Raw genomic sequence first — 14,562 nt, forward strand, 5'->3', positions numbered from 1 at the left:
TTCCAGAGAATCTAGGGGTGTGTAGGATGCCCCTGAGTCACCCCCAAAACACCCCCAGCCAGTTAGACAGGAAGCCAGTACAGAGGGAGAGGACAGTGACTAAGGGGAAAATTGACCCCACTCTGTCAGGAGTCTGGTGTTCCTGACAATCCTGGGGAGCCAAAGATCACCAAGACTGGGTGAAGCCACACAACTGGGAAATGGCTGGGCAGGTGTGTCAGTCCTCAAAGCAGCGGTGAGGGTCGGGGTGTCGGCAAATACAGACAGAGCCAGGGCCATCATATACACATCTCTATATTTATATATTAGATACAGGCACAGGGGTGGGCAGGGGCACCAGGCTGTCCTCGTGCCCCCAGCTCCACTTCTGTTCACCCACACACAGAGGCAGCAGGGGGTGTTAGATGTGGCAGCTTTGAGGGAGGGGGTTTAGGCCTGGGCCCTGCTCCTCAGGGGGACTAGCCCTGGAGCCTTAGGAATATTCCTTCAGGGAAAACGGGGTGGGGTTTTAATCGGTCAGTGTCCCCCATCCCCCCATCACCCTTCAGTCGGTCCCCGGGCAGCCAGAGCCCTTCCATTCCAGAACTACCAGAGACTGGGATAGCTGGGGTAGACGAAGGCAAGCAGCAGAGGGCAATTTACTTTGGGGCCACCTAAGCCCCTCAGGTCCTGGGAGGGGAGGCGGGGCAGAGGGAGCCTTGGCCTGCCTGGAGCAGGAGGCCAGAGCAAAGCCGTGGAAGGTGTCCAGGTGCACCCTCTGCCCCGACCTGGGCCACCAGGGGTCTGGGTGGGGCACAGTGTCCATTTCCTAACAGTCCGGCAGGGGAGGGGCAGGCAGGAGGCAGAGCCTAAACAAAAAGGCAGGTGGGAAAGGGAAAGGAACCGTTAGCACCCATCAGTGGACCTGCTGGAGCCCTGACCTCCACCTCCCTCATCCCATCCTCATGGCTGCCTGGGATGGGCCTTGTGTTCTTTAACCGTACTTGGTGAGAGCATCAATGCCTATCTCAGGGTACAGCTGGAGGGCGGAATGAGTTAATGCACATAAACCCCAGAGAACAGTGCTTAGTGCTCAGTGTTTGCTCTCGTCCTTGGGACACTCCCCAGGAAACTGAGGCACAGAGACCTGAGGTGTCTTGCACAATGTCACATGGCTCTTACTAAGTGTCAGGGCTGGAGTTTGAGTGTAGGTGTGTCTGCCTTCCTTCCATCAGGCTGCAGCTGGCCAGAAAGAAAAGAGACTCGAGGAAGGAGATCTGTGTGGGCGGGCACTTGATCCACTGACCCGGGCACCAGGTGTGAGGGAACTTGGCATCTGGTACAGGCTGGGTACTGCTGGCTCCTCCCAAGGCAATTACTGCCCCACCTGCCTCTCTGTCCACACCTGGCTCTGGTCCTCAGATGGGGGAGAGGGGCCCTCAGGGACCTCCAGCTATGGAAGCTGGAGCGTGCAGGGTGTTGCGAGGTGGGAGACCTTCAGGGCTGGGGGAGAGGGAGAGGGATGTGAAGAATTGGTGGCCCACAGGTCTGTGGCCTGAGAAGGCTCTAGCCTTTCTGTTGCTACCATGCACCTGACTCATGGGTGTGAACAAGCCTGTGATTATATGGAGGTGTGCTGGACACATTGGTATTGGTGAATCTGTGTGTGGGCAGTGGGGAGCACTCACCAGGCCCCAAGGAACAGAGGTGTCTGTCCAGACTAGGGGGCTTCCAGCACCCCAGGCTGGAAGCGGGCTGTCTCCTGGAAGATGAGCTCCTTCAGACGCTCCTTGGGTAGATCATCCAGCTCCATGTCGAAAGTGAAAGGCTCCTCAGCCACTGGCTGGGGTGGCAAAGAAGTCAGGCTCACGCCGGGTCCCCCATCCACCTACCCACCAGCCCTGTTGCTGGTGTCTGGCCCACCTCATCTGTTGGGTCGTAGTACTGCTCCAAGTAGGGATGAGCCAGTGCTTCTTCCACTGTAATCCGTTTGTTGGGGTTAAAGGTCAACATCCGGTCTAGCAGGTCAAGGGCTAGGTAAGGGCAGGAGTCAGGGTCAAAGAAAAGGCTGGAGAACCTCCCAGAAGCATCACTTTGCTTCTCGTGCCCAGGGTAGTGTCCACTTAAGCGGCTGCTTGGCTCATGTACCCTCCTCTGCACTGAGTTTTTACCCTGTGCCAGCCCCCATGTCCCTCTCACCTTTGGAGTCTGACTTGGGAAAAAGCTTGGCCCATGCCACCTTGGTCTTGGAGGGCAGAGACTGTAGGTAGTTTCGGGCCTTCATATTGATGATACAGTTCAAGTCCTCCTGGGATGGGGAGCCTAGGATACCTGTGGGTAAGGTGGGTGCCTCAGTGAGAGTTCTCCTCTCCCTCCTGGGAACAGAAGGAACCCCAAACAGGAGTCCCCTCCAATGAGCTCCAAGCTCTGACAGTTATCTCCCAGCCAATACTATGGTGATGAAGGGCAAGGGGTCTGGATTTGGGCAGCCACAGATTCAAATCTTGATGTGAACGCTTCATAAGTGTGGAGTGTAGCCTTGCTCTTCCCATCTATCAAACAGGGATTGTGTCTGTATCTCACTGAAATACTGTGAGATGCTGTAGGGGCTCCACACATGGTGGTACCCTGACCATCAAGAAATCTCACCTCCCACTGATCTCCTCTTACTTGGCTGCCAGGCCCCCCTCACCTAGAATGTGGTTGAGCTGGTCCAGGTAGTGCTTGCCAGGGAAGATGGGCCGGTTGGAGAGCATCTCAGCCAGAATGCAGCCCACAGACCAGATGTCGATGGACTTGGTGTAGCCCTGGGGAGGAGGAAAAAGCAGTGGGCTCCTGGACCAGCCTCAATAGGGCTCTGCTGTCTGGACCAAGCCACTACTCCAATCTAGGCTCAATACCAGCCAGGCAGGAGCAGGGCAGAGGCCTGGAGGCAGACTTCCTGCATCATGGGGGTCATGCCTGGCTCCGAAGTGGCTCCAGGGCTTTCTGAGACCTGGCCCCTGCCCTTCAGGGCTGGGTGGCCCCCCCCATACCTTAGAGTTAAGCATGATTTCTGGAGCCCGGTACCAGCGCGTGGCCACATATTCTGTCAGGAAGCCAGTGTGGTCATGCTCAGGATCGGCAATCCGGGCCAGGCCAAAATCGCAGATCTGGAAGCCAACCAAGGCTGCTAAGCTCAGTGCTCAAGGCCCAAGGCCCACGTGGTCATATCACCCTGCCTCTGCCCACGCTGTTCCCTTTGCTTGTGATGGTTTACTCAAGGGGTCTACTGGTCACCTGGAAGCCCCAGAACCATGGGACGAGGGGACAGGCACCCAAGCCTCTGACCTTAAGGTCGCAGGTGGTGTTGATGAGCAGGTTAGAGGGCTTTAAATCCCGGTGGAGCACATTGGCTGAGTGGATATACTTGAGGCCTCGCAGGATCTGGTAGAGGAAGTAGCAAACATGGTCGTTGCTCAGCTGCTGGCTTTTGAGCAACTTGTATAGGTCTGTCTCCATCAGGTCCTGCACGATGTAGCTGAGGATGGCACAAGAGCCCCCCCCAGGTGGGGGTAGCGGGAGGCGCTTGGTTAAGAAGAACAGACTTTGGCAGCTAGGCTTCCTATCACCTTCCAGCTAGTGTCCCTAAGACTCAACCCATATCATGAGCTGGACAAGGCCCAAGCTCAGCAGTTGGGCTCAGGGCCTCTTGCTGCATTCTCGGCTGGCACCCCCTGAACAAAAGTACTTCCATTCCGTGGCCTCTGTTTCCTTATTGGGAAAAGCAGGGATGATAAACTGCAGGAAGCAGGAAAGCTTCACGGTTAAGAGCAACCACTCTGGACTTGTTTTGCTGGTGGCCAAACCCCCACTCCACTGCTCATTGGCCTCATGACCTGAACCCATCTGCACCTCCATTTCCTCATGTGGAAAGCAGGGGAGAGAGAGTGGCTCTTTGGAGAGCAGTTATGAAGACTCAGTGAGGTGACCCATGGAAACCAGCCAGCCCAGTCCAGAGCCTAGCATGTTGTAAGTGCTCAGCAAACATGAACTAGTGTTGCTATGATAAATGCCTGAGCCACATGGCTGTTGAGAGGGTTAAATGAGATAGTGTGAACACCATCTGGCATGCAATAAATGTTTGCTTAAAAATAAATGCCTGCCTTATGGGGTATGGTTTGGGCAAGACAAATGAGGAGAAACTCCCAACAGCATGCTCCTCCTCAAAGAGTGCCTGGCCATACATCAGAAGATGGAAGAGTAAATGTCCTTTGGTATTTTAAGAGAAAACAAAGATTAAACATATGTTAAGTAAATAAATAAATAAATGCCATTTGGTTGCTCTCTGAAAGAATAAGTCAGGGCTATCTTTTAGAATCAGCCTTGAAAGAGCCTTCTGAAGACACCTGGGCCGATCATGCTGTTTGAGAGGTGAGGAGGCCCAGCAAGATGCAGTGACTTGCTTAAGGTCACACAGCAAGCTAGCGGCGAGTGTGGAGATTTCCTGCCCACAGCTTGTGGTAGGGGCTGCAGACAGTGCAGCACGAATCTCCACATTTGGGTGGAGAACTGGGACTGGCTGGGGGTGGATAGGGTGGGGAGAGGTGATGGGTGCTACAAGCTGCTAACAACAGGGCCTGACAGGAAGTGGACAAGCTAGGGAAGCAATGTGGGGGAGGGCGGGGGGGAGGGGAACAAAGACAAGGCTGTCCCTCCCTGGGCGAAGTGCAAGTCCACAGGTGACTGGGGTGAGGCTCTGAGCAGGAAATGTCAGAGAAAGGACAGTTTCTCTTCTGGGGGAGGTTAGGAGGCAGCAACAGCAGCACCTGATTTGGGGCTTTCTGAGCCTCAGTTTTCTCATCTTTGAAATGGAGCTGATGAGACCCATCTCATACAGCAGCTGGGAGATAGAATAAGAAGTGTCAAAGCATTTGGCATTTGGCGTGCACTGCACCTCACTCATAGTAGGCCCTTCAGAACGGGCAGTTTTCTTCCTTCCTGCCTTCCTTCCAGTCTGCAGACCCAGAGAGGAAAGAATCATCATCTGTTAAACAAGAACTGACTGTGGGCAGAGGCTGGGTCAGGTCACAGAAATGCAGATGTCAAAAGACAAAGCTCCCATAGAGCCCAACTCTCACCCTCCCCCCAAATGAGGCACAGCATGGAGCAAAGACTTGCCCAAGGCCACACAGCTTGGCTACAGCAGGCCAGGATTCACCTCAGGACTCCCAGTCCTCTTACACTCTGTGGTCTCTTTTCTGCTGGAAAGTTTCACTTACTGGGTTTGTTTTGGAGTGTGGCAGGAAAGAAGGAAACAGAAAGAAAGCCAACGTTCTCCCAGCCCGGCTCTGAGGCTATGCCTAGCCAGCCATCTGGCCAAGGTGAAGGATACACATCCCTCATGGCGTCCAGGGTGGGTGCCCGCAGAATGTCCCGAATGCCAATGACGTTCTCATGGCGGAAGCGCAGCAAGATCTGGATCTCCCTCAGTGTGCGCTGGCAGTAGGTCTGATGCTCAAAGGGGCTGATTTTCTTGATGGCCACGCGAACCTTGCGCACGTGGTCATAAGCTGAGCTGAGAGGGTCAGAGAGATGTTGTTGGTGTGGCCTTACATAGGGGGAGTCCAGGCCTGGTGGCCCTACCCAGGCCTGAGCAGGGAGGGGAGGGAGCATGAGAGGACTCTGGCCAAGTCATAAACAATGCTGGTTCCTTCCTGCTGTGAAGGCCTGGGATCTCCAGGGAGAAAGCTGGGGACCAGCCAGGCAGCCCTTCAGTGACTTCACAAACAGAGGAAGAGACTGACCGTTCACTGACTTCCCCTCTCCTCAACCCAGTCCATTCTAGTTGCCCTGACCTCTCATCCTCCCCTCTCTAGGCTGGGCTCCTTCAACCCAAGACAGGTTCGGGGAGTGGGAGGTGAGTGCAGGACGCACAGTGAGGCCCAGTGAGAAGGAGGCGGTCAGGAGGAATGGGAAAGAAGGGATGAGGTGTTAGGGTAAGGCACCTGGGCAGGAGGGCTGTTCCCCGATGAACAAAGGCCCAGAGCACACAGCGGGGACGAGAGAGCTAACAGACCCCTTCTAAAAGTTGCAAGAACGCACCCCTGGACCCCTCATGGGTCACCGGGCTCCTGGCCCCAGGCCCAAGCCCTGCCCCACCCTGCCCAGCCCTGACTCTGCTCTCCCCAGCTCCTTGGCAGGCCTCACTGGGAGAATCCAAGGCATCCTTTCCCCAGAGTAGGGTCCTTCACTCGGTCCTCACTGATATCACCTCCCCAAGAATACTTAGTGTCTCCGCCTCCTCCCGCGTCCACACCCGCGGACACTCCGATGCCCTCCCTTCACTACAGAATGGTCGCTCCTAAGGCCTCCCAAGCCCCCTCCCCTAAGAGCACCCCAGGGCCGCTCCGTGGGGCGCCCCGCCGGCCTCGTGAAGCCCCCGCCTCCTCGGGACCCTGGGAGCGCCCGCGGCCCCGAGGGCACTCACCATCGCTCCCGCCCCCCACGAGCCCCCTCCTCCGGAACGCCCCCTCACCTGACCATGCCGTACGCGCCCTCGCCGATGTAGTGCAGCTCCGTGTAGCGCGGGCCCACGTCGAACGGCTGCCCCTTCACCACCTCCACCTCCCCCGAGACCCCCGGGCCGACCCCATCGGCTCCGCGGGGCTCCCCGCCCCCGCCCCCCTGAGCCGCCGCCGCCGCCGCCATCTCCACTCCTCCCCTCCCGCCTCCCCGCCTCCCCGCCTCCCCCCGGCGGCCCCGCCCGAGGCCCCGCCCCTTCCCGCCCGCCCCGCGCCCCGCCGCCGGCGGAGCCGCGTGCGCCAGGCCCCGCCCCCGCGCGCCCCCGCGCGCCCCCGCGCGCACCACGTGACCCGCGCGCGCTCCTGGGGCGCCCTCGGCTGCCGCCTGGGTCTCCGGCGCCCGGCCGCTCCGTCTGCTGCTGGCAGCCGATAGGGACGAGCGCGGCGACCGGGAGACGGTCCACGCCCTCCCGTCGAGTGCAGGATAGCCGGCAGGGCCGCCAGGTGACCTTCCCGGGGCCACCCAGCAAGTGTGTGCGGGAGCTGGGGCCGGGACCGAGTCGCCTGGCCCCGCCAGCTCTGCTGCCGCCCGAGTCGCGGCCCGGGGCTCGAGATGGAGCCCCAGGGGAGCCCTCCCAGCCCTCTGGAGTGTGGCCTCCGAGCGAGGCTCGGCCCGATGACACACGGTCGCATCCGCATTTCCCAGTAGCGTGGGAGATGGCTTCTTCGCAGATACCGCCTGCCTTTCACAGATGAGGGCGCTAAATGAAGCCTGGGCCGAGGCTGGTGACTTGGAGCCACTGGGAACCCGCAGGTCCAGACTCTCAGCCTAAAGGGTTTCTGACAGGCCTGCGAGAGTGGACTAGGGGCTTGGCCTCTTGCCAGCGACAGTACAGTGCTGGAAGTGAGCACCCATAACCTCAGCCCATTTAGGTGGAACTGCAACAGAAGGCGGGAAAGCTGCCTGCAGTGTTGACCAGGTTTGGTTAAAATACACTATCAGGCTTCTCTCAAAAAACAGCAAAATAGGTGACGACTTTGTTGTCTTTGGACTTGGTGAAACTGGAATCCTGGCAGGATCACCATCTTTTGATGGGATGCAAGATCTTGTAGTTTACACCATACTTGGACCAGCTGGGTTTCTTCCGTAGGACAACCGCACATTATAGGTGTCCTCCGATTTTCTTAACAGGATGAGCAGGGGCCATGTCTGTCTTGCTCATTACTGTATCCTCCCCTGTACCTGACGCTCAGACGTTCAAAGATTTTTGACTGGATAAATCAAATTTTATGGATGGGGAATCTGGGGAGTTGAGACTTAAAATGATATCTTTTGACACAGAGGCAGAGGCTCTTTTCAATTCCATTCAATCTCCCAGAATCAGAGACTGTTAAAACCCAGGAAAGGGCCCTCCAAGGCCATCCAGTCCATTCCCCTCACTTCACAGAGAAGATGTGAGCTGGACGCTTTACAAAACACATCTCCTAGCCTTCAGTAAGTAATCACATTGGGTTTTGTTTGTTTGTTTGTTTGTTTTTATAATCCCTTAGAAGCTAAGAGTAGATCCTTATGTGCATTACAGATCAAGAGACCAAATGGAACAGTAATTATGATTTTGAAATTGCTCATAATTAGATCTACAGCCAGGCACTCTAATTCAAATTAATGAGACTGAGTAGCTGGTTCCCAATAGCCTACAAGTCAGTGAAGGTTTAAGAGATGCTAATTAGATCAATGTTTCAGGGTAGGTTTGTTTGTTTTGTTTTTAATTATTCATTTGATAAGCAATTGAATTGCACTGTGCGCAAAACTCCTAGCTAGGTAGGCACTGTGGCTAATGAAAGATTACTATATAGTTGTGAACTAGTGGGTAAGAGCAAGAGCTGTCTGGATTTCCTGGGTTAGAATCTCATCTTTAGGGATCCCTGGGTGGCGCAGCGGTTTGGCGCCTGCCTTTGGCCCAGGGCGCGATCCTGGAGACCCGGGATCGAATCCCACATCAGGCTCCCGGTGCATGGAGCCTGCTTCTCCCTCCACCTGTGTCTCTGCCTCTCTCTCTCTCTGTGACTATCATAAATAAATAAAAATTAAAAAAAAAAAAAAGAAAGAATCTCATCTTTACCACTTACTGGCTGTGTTACCCTGGGCAGATTACTCTCTGGTCTCTCTACCCACGGAGTTTCTAATCTATTGAAGAGAAAAGATGCACATACATAAATCACTGTAATACAAGATAGATGGATGTCGTATATGGTGTGTGAGCTCAGGGTTGGTGAGATCGCCCTCCATCAGAGAAGCAGGGAGGGAGCTAAGGAGGAGATAACATTTGCAGGATGGAAAAAGAAGTGGGGTTTTGGAGGTCGGCATAGAGGGAAGGAGGCATCAAGGAGAAGGAGCAGCGTGAGCCCCAGCACAGAGGCAGGAGCATGATTTGTCTAGTGTGGCTGCAGTATAAAGGATTAAAAGGGGTTCAGGCTGAAGAGGTAGGTTGGGGGCCAGATTGAGGAAGGCCTTGGATTCAGGCAGGGAGTTTGGATGTGACTCAGTAAGCGGTAAAAGCCTTTGAGGGACTTTTGCCAGATCATTTTGCAACTGTGGGAGAATCTAATGACTCAGAGAAAGCACCACGGAGTTCAGCGTGGAGCCAGGTTTCCTGAGCGGGACCGAGCTTCCCGGCAGAGGAAAGGCTGGTGCATCGGGAGTGGTGCCTGCCACATCAAGCTGCTTTTTAGTCTTTTTCGAAGGAGTGTGACTCAGATTGCCCTCTAGTGGCTGAGGTTGGTACTTCCTTGGTTTATTTCATAGATTGATACTTGTCTATTAAAGGCTGAACAGCTATTCTGCGCAGGGCACTTTTATATACTTTGTCTCCCATCATCCTCATAGCAGCGATATAAAGTAAGTACTACAAACATTTACAGAAAAAAACCCCAGAAGCTTACTGAACTACTGAGTTGAAAGGAGCTTTCAGAATAATTTTCTCTCACAGCTCATTGCACTTTAGAGTTTTTCTAACAGCTGCCATTTGGCTTAGTTCTATCATCTGGATCTATCCAGACTAAATCTTAAACCAGTTCTTTTTTTTTTAAGATTTTTAAAATTTTTTAATTTATTCATGACAGAGAGAGAGAGAGAGGCAGAGGGAGAAGCAGGCTCTGTGCAGGGAGCCCGATGTGGGACTCGATCCCGGGTCTCCAGGATCATACCCCAGGCTGAAAGCGGTGCTAAACTGCTGGGCCACCGGGGCTGCCCTTAAACCAGTTCTTATCTCTGATGTCAAGGTCACAAGAGAGGCCAGCGGGTAGTTTGACCAGGGTAACAAGTGAGTAACATCTGAAGAGCACAAGTGAGCATTCCCATTCCAACCACCTCAGCTGGTCAGCACAACCCAAGAAGGCAGCAGATGTGCAGGAACAGGGATCGGATCAGAACATACTTACTAATTTATGAAGATTTAAGAACTGACCTTTTTTATTTTTTATTTATTTATTTTTCTGACCTTTTTTTAAACCCCAAAACCCCCTGATATAGTTTGGGCTTTTGTTTGTTTGCATCACTTTTTCCTATCTTAGAGATGAGCTCTACTCAGACATCTCTCCTTTGGCATGAGCATTCTGAAGATCACCCCTTCTCTAAAATCATAATTTAATTTATGATTTATTTGAGAGAGAGTGTGTATCTGCATGTCAGGGGGTGGGGAAGAGGGAGACGGAGAAAATCTCCAGCAGGAATCTAACTCGAGGTGCCATCTCACGACCCTGAGATCATGACCTGAACCAGAACCAAGAGTCTTGGACACACAAGTGATGGAGCCACCCAGGCACCACAATCCCTTCTCTGAAATCTTTGTGGTCAGCACTGCCTGCCCCACTGGGCTCCCTTCTCTACAGTGTCACCCTTGGTTATGTCATACTCTGGTGGTATCAACTGTTTATGTAAATCTCTGCCTTTCTCCTTAGTTCTAGTTCAGAGTTTCAGTGTTTGCTGGACAGCTTCACCTGGAGGCTTGCAGATGCTTTCACATCCAGTGAAACTTGTCCTTTTACTTCAAACCTTTGTCTTCCAGACTCTGCTTGCCGCATTTCTGCCACCAGTCTCAGCGTTGAACCCTGTCCTGTTTCATTTGTCCAGCCAAACTCCTTGCTGTTTTATTATCATCATAGTTATTGAGACCATCATCCCTACCGTGGATCAAACCCCAATTGCTTTTTTTGTTTTGTTTTGTTTTTTACTTTTTAGATAATTTCAGAACTTACCAAAAAGTTACAAAAATATTTCGGGGCATTTCTGTATACCCTTCATCAACAGTCTCTAAATGTTAATGTTTTATTTTTTTAAAAAAAGATTTTATTTATTTATTCATGAGAATACACAGAGAGGAGAGAGAGAGGCAGAGACACAGGCAGAGGGAGAAGCAGGCTCCATGCAGGGAGCCCAGTATGGGACTGGATCCCAGGACTCCAGGACCATGCCCTGGGCTGAAGGCAGGCATCCAACCGCTGAGCCACCCCGGCGTCCTAAGACTGTCCCTGGGTTTGGGTTTGTCTAATGTTTCCTTGTGATTTGTCATTTCACTTTGTCTTCACTATTATATTCTCCCCGATACTGTTGTACTGACAAGTCTCCTTTCTTCAGCCCTTACGAGGTTTGTATTAAGCAGGCATCTTTCGGTAGCAAGAGGTCAAAGACCCAGCTTAAAACGATTTCAACAAGATAGGATGTTTATTGGCTTCCTGAAAAGCTAGAGGTACGGACACCTGGGTGGCTCAGTGGTTGAGCTTTTGCCTTTGGCTTGGTCGTAATCCCGGGGTTCTGGGATCAAGTCCCACATTGGGCTCTCTGCAGGGAACCTGCTCCTCCCTCTGCCTAAAATCTTTTAAGATTTTATTTATTCATGACACACACACACACACACACACACACACACACACACACACACACAGAGAGAGAGAGGCAGAGGGAAAAGTAGGCTCCATGCAGGGAGCCCGATGTGGGACTTGATCCCAGGACTCCAGGATCATGCCCTGAGCCAAAGGCAGATGCTCAGCCGCTGAGCCACCCAGGCATCCCTAAATAAATCCCTAAATAAAATCTCGAAAGAAAGAAAAGAAAAGAAAAGAAAAGTTTAGAGGTAGATATTAAGGTGCAGTTGGCTCCAGGGACTCAATATCATTAGGATTTTGGTCCTGGTGCTAAGCTCTGTTTTCTTCTGACTTGGTTCCATCCTCAAGTGGTTCCTCTCATGGTGTCAAGAGTGCCAGCAATTCCAGATTTATGTCTGATTTTTTTTGCCCCAGTAACTCCAGGAGGGGGAAAAGCTTACCTCTGCCTGGCTCTGCTCCTTGTAACTAAAACCCTAGATTTGAATCCCATTGCAATTGATTTTGTTTGGAACCTGTATGAATCCCTAACCCAATCAATGTGGATTTAGGGGTTTAATTATCTCTACCTGTGTGACATGAACTGGGCAGGGAGAGGGATGGTTTCCCACATAAAATCGGGGTGCTGGCCCCAGAAAGGATTGACCAGGCAAAAGAGCGGTATCCATTACAATGTTTCTGGATAGAAATTCTTAATGCTTCCTGTTAACTACCAAATAAAGTCCTTGATCAACTTCTGAGGCCCTACTTAGTTTGATCCAAATCTATCTTTTTGCACTCATTTTCTTTTCTTTTCTTTTTTTTCTTAAGGCCTAAATTTTTTTCAAGATTATTTATTTATTTATTTATTTATTTATTTATTTATTTATTTATTTGATAGAGCGCACAGGAGTGAGGAGGAGGGACAGAGGAAGAGAAGCAGATTCCCCGCTGAGCAGGGATCCTGATGTGGGGGCTCAATCCCAGGACCCTGAGATCATGACGAGGTGAAGGCAGATACTCAACTGACTGAGCCACCCAGGTGCTCCTTGCACTCATTTTCTAGATGAACCTTTTGCTCTAGCCAAACTAGATTTTTCACCGGCTTGCATACCATACACATTCCTGCTTCGGCACCTCTGCTCATGCTGTTTCTCTCTCTCTTTTTAAAATTTTATTTATTGGGGATCCCTGGGTGGCGCAGCGGTTTGGCGCCTGCCTTTGGCCCAGGGTGCGATCCTGGAGACCCGGGATCGAATCCCACATCGGGCTCCCGGTGCATGGAGCCTGCTTCTCCCTCTGCCTGTGTCTCTGCCTCTCTCTCTATCTCTCTGTGACTATCATAAATAAATAAAAAAATTAAAAAAAAATAAAATTTTATTTATTTATTCATGAGAGACACAGAGAGAGAGAGGGGCAGAGACACAGGCAGAGGGAGAAGCAGGCTCACTGCGGGAAGCCTAATGTGGAACTCGATCCCAGGACCCTGGGATCACGCCCTGAGCCAAAAGCAGATGCTCAACCACTGAACCAGCCAGGTGCCTCACTGTTTCTGCTTTTATGGATGCTCTTTATGTGGCATGGGTTTTTCAATAAAAGGAATCTTTTCCAGTTCCAGAATTAGCTCAAATACCACCTTTTTATGAGGTGTTTCTTGGTCTCCTCCACCTGCACGTGCTGCACCTATGCTTCTTATATCAAAGAGCTAATGTCAGATATTTATTATATTTAATTATGGACTCATCCTGCTCTCCCTACTAAGTTGTTAAACGTCCTGAAGGCTATAGAGCTGGCATCTTTACTTTTAAACTCTTACCAGTATCCGGTATTGTTTTGCTCTCGATAGGTATTTGTTGAATGAGGGATCTGAATATTTATGGCATGGTGTCCATACCCTTCATCAGCTGGGATAGCGCTTTTCTAGATGAGCTCAGGGTTGACTGTGTTCCTGTTAAAATGCAGCATCCAAAATAGAATCCCATTTTCTATATGTAGCCTAACCAGTGGGAGTGCAGTGGGAGTATTGCTTCCCTTGTATTGGGCCAATATTTTATTTTTTTTCCACATAGAGCCTTTCCTTGAACCCCCAATCTGAAATATCTGCTCTTCATAGGCCTCCCTCACAGTGTTCTTTTCTTGCATGGAACTTAGCACAATTTGTCATTACAGATTCATTTGTGAGGTGATGGAGTGCAGTGATTAGCAGTGTGGGGGCTGCAAGGTCCCTTCTCTTTCTGCTTCTGTGGATTTGCTTCCCAGAACTGTGAATGGAGAGATCAGGTATGCTCCTCTTACCTGCAGAAGCTTGGATTGTATTCTTCTTTCTTTTTTTTTTTTTTTTTTTTACAGATTTTGTGTTTTGACAAAGAGAGAGAGCTCAGAAGCAGGGGGAGGGGCAGAGGGAGAGGGTGAAGCAGGCTCCCTGCTGAGCAAGGAGCCCCATGTGGAGCTCCATCCCAGGCCCTTGAGATCATGACCTGAGCTGAAGGCAGGTGCTTAACCAACTGAGCCACCCAGATGCCCCTCTGTCACTCTACTTTGGCTTTTTCTAGGATTTCCTGTAAATGGAATCATACACTATGGAGTGTTTGACTACTTATGCTTAGTATATTTTTGAGATTCATCTGTGCTCTTCTGTATATTAATACTTCATTCCTTGAAACCAGCTTTTTTATTGAGTTATAACTTGTACATCATGAAAGTCAATATTTTAAAGTGTATAATTCAGTAATTTTTAGTATATTTGCAAGGTTATGTCACCATCACTGTTATCTAACTCCAAAACATTCTCATCATCCTCAAAAAGAAACCCCGTACCCATTAGCAGTCCCTGCCTGTTCCCCTCACTCCCTCCAGCTCCTTCCTTTTTTTTTTTTTTTTAAAGATTTTATTTATTCATGAGAGACAGAGAGAGAGAGAGAGAGGCAGAGACACAGGCGGAGAGAGAGGCAGGCTCCATGCAGGGAGCCCGATGTGGGACTCCATCCCAGAACTGTAGGATCATGCCCTGGCCTGAAGGCAGGTGCTCAACCACTGAGCCACCCAGGTGTCCCACCTCCAGCTCCTTCCGATCACTAATCTTCTTGTCTCTATGGACTTGCCTATTCTGGACATTGCTTATAAATGGAATAATATAATATGTGGCTTTTTGCACTTGGCTAGTTTTATTTCGCATGTTGTCAAGGTTAATCTAGGTTGTAGCATTCTTTATGCTTGAGTA

General features: G+C 51.2%; 2 protein-coding genes across 4 annotated transcripts in view; one reads left to right on the forward strand and one right to left on the reverse strand.

Annotated features, from left to right (window-relative positions):
* Positions 1-276: 276 nt before the first annotated feature.
* Positions 277-6,704, reverse strand: MAPK3 (mitogen-activated protein kinase 3). Of its 2 annotated transcripts, XM_026011392.2 has the most exons (9): positions 6,497-6,704; positions 5,354-5,536; positions 3,310-3,499; positions 3,015-3,131; positions 2,672-2,786; positions 2,179-2,310; positions 1,903-2,012; positions 1,668-1,822; positions 277-848 (listed from the first exon to the last, which is right to left on the reverse strand). In XM_026011392.2, the coding sequence occupies exons 1-8, from the start codon at positions 6,667-6,669 to the stop codon at positions 1,700-1,702; spliced, it is 1,143 nt and encodes a 380-aa protein (XP_025867177.2). In that variant the 5' UTR covers positions 6,670-6,704; the 3' UTR covers positions 277-848; positions 1,668-1,699. The 2 variants fall into 2 exon arrangements, with proteins under 2 accessions (XP_025867177.2, XP_072609637.1); XM_072753536.1 differs by lacking the exon at positions 3,015-3,131 and having other exon boundaries at positions 6,497-6,703.
* A 113-nt stretch (positions 6,705-6,817) lies between these two features.
* CORO1A (coronin 1A) overlaps positions 6,818-14,562 on the forward strand; it is a 52,936-nt gene continuing 45,191 nt past the window's right edge. Inside the window, exon 1 of one of the 2 annotated variants that reach the window (XM_072753541.1) lies at positions 6,818-7,977. The gene's annotated coding sequence lies outside the window, so the exon portion shown is untranslated. The remainder of the gene's footprint in view (positions 7,978-14,562) is intronic. The other variant, XM_072753542.1, reaches the window with a different exon arrangement.

Source organism: Vulpes vulpes, chromosome 3 (genome assembly GCF_048418805.1).
Source record: "Vulpes vulpes isolate BD-2025 chromosome 3, VulVul3, whole genome shotgun sequence".
In the NCBI taxonomy this organism is placed as follows: domain Eukaryota; kingdom Metazoa; phylum Chordata; class Mammalia; order Carnivora; family Canidae; genus Vulpes; species Vulpes vulpes.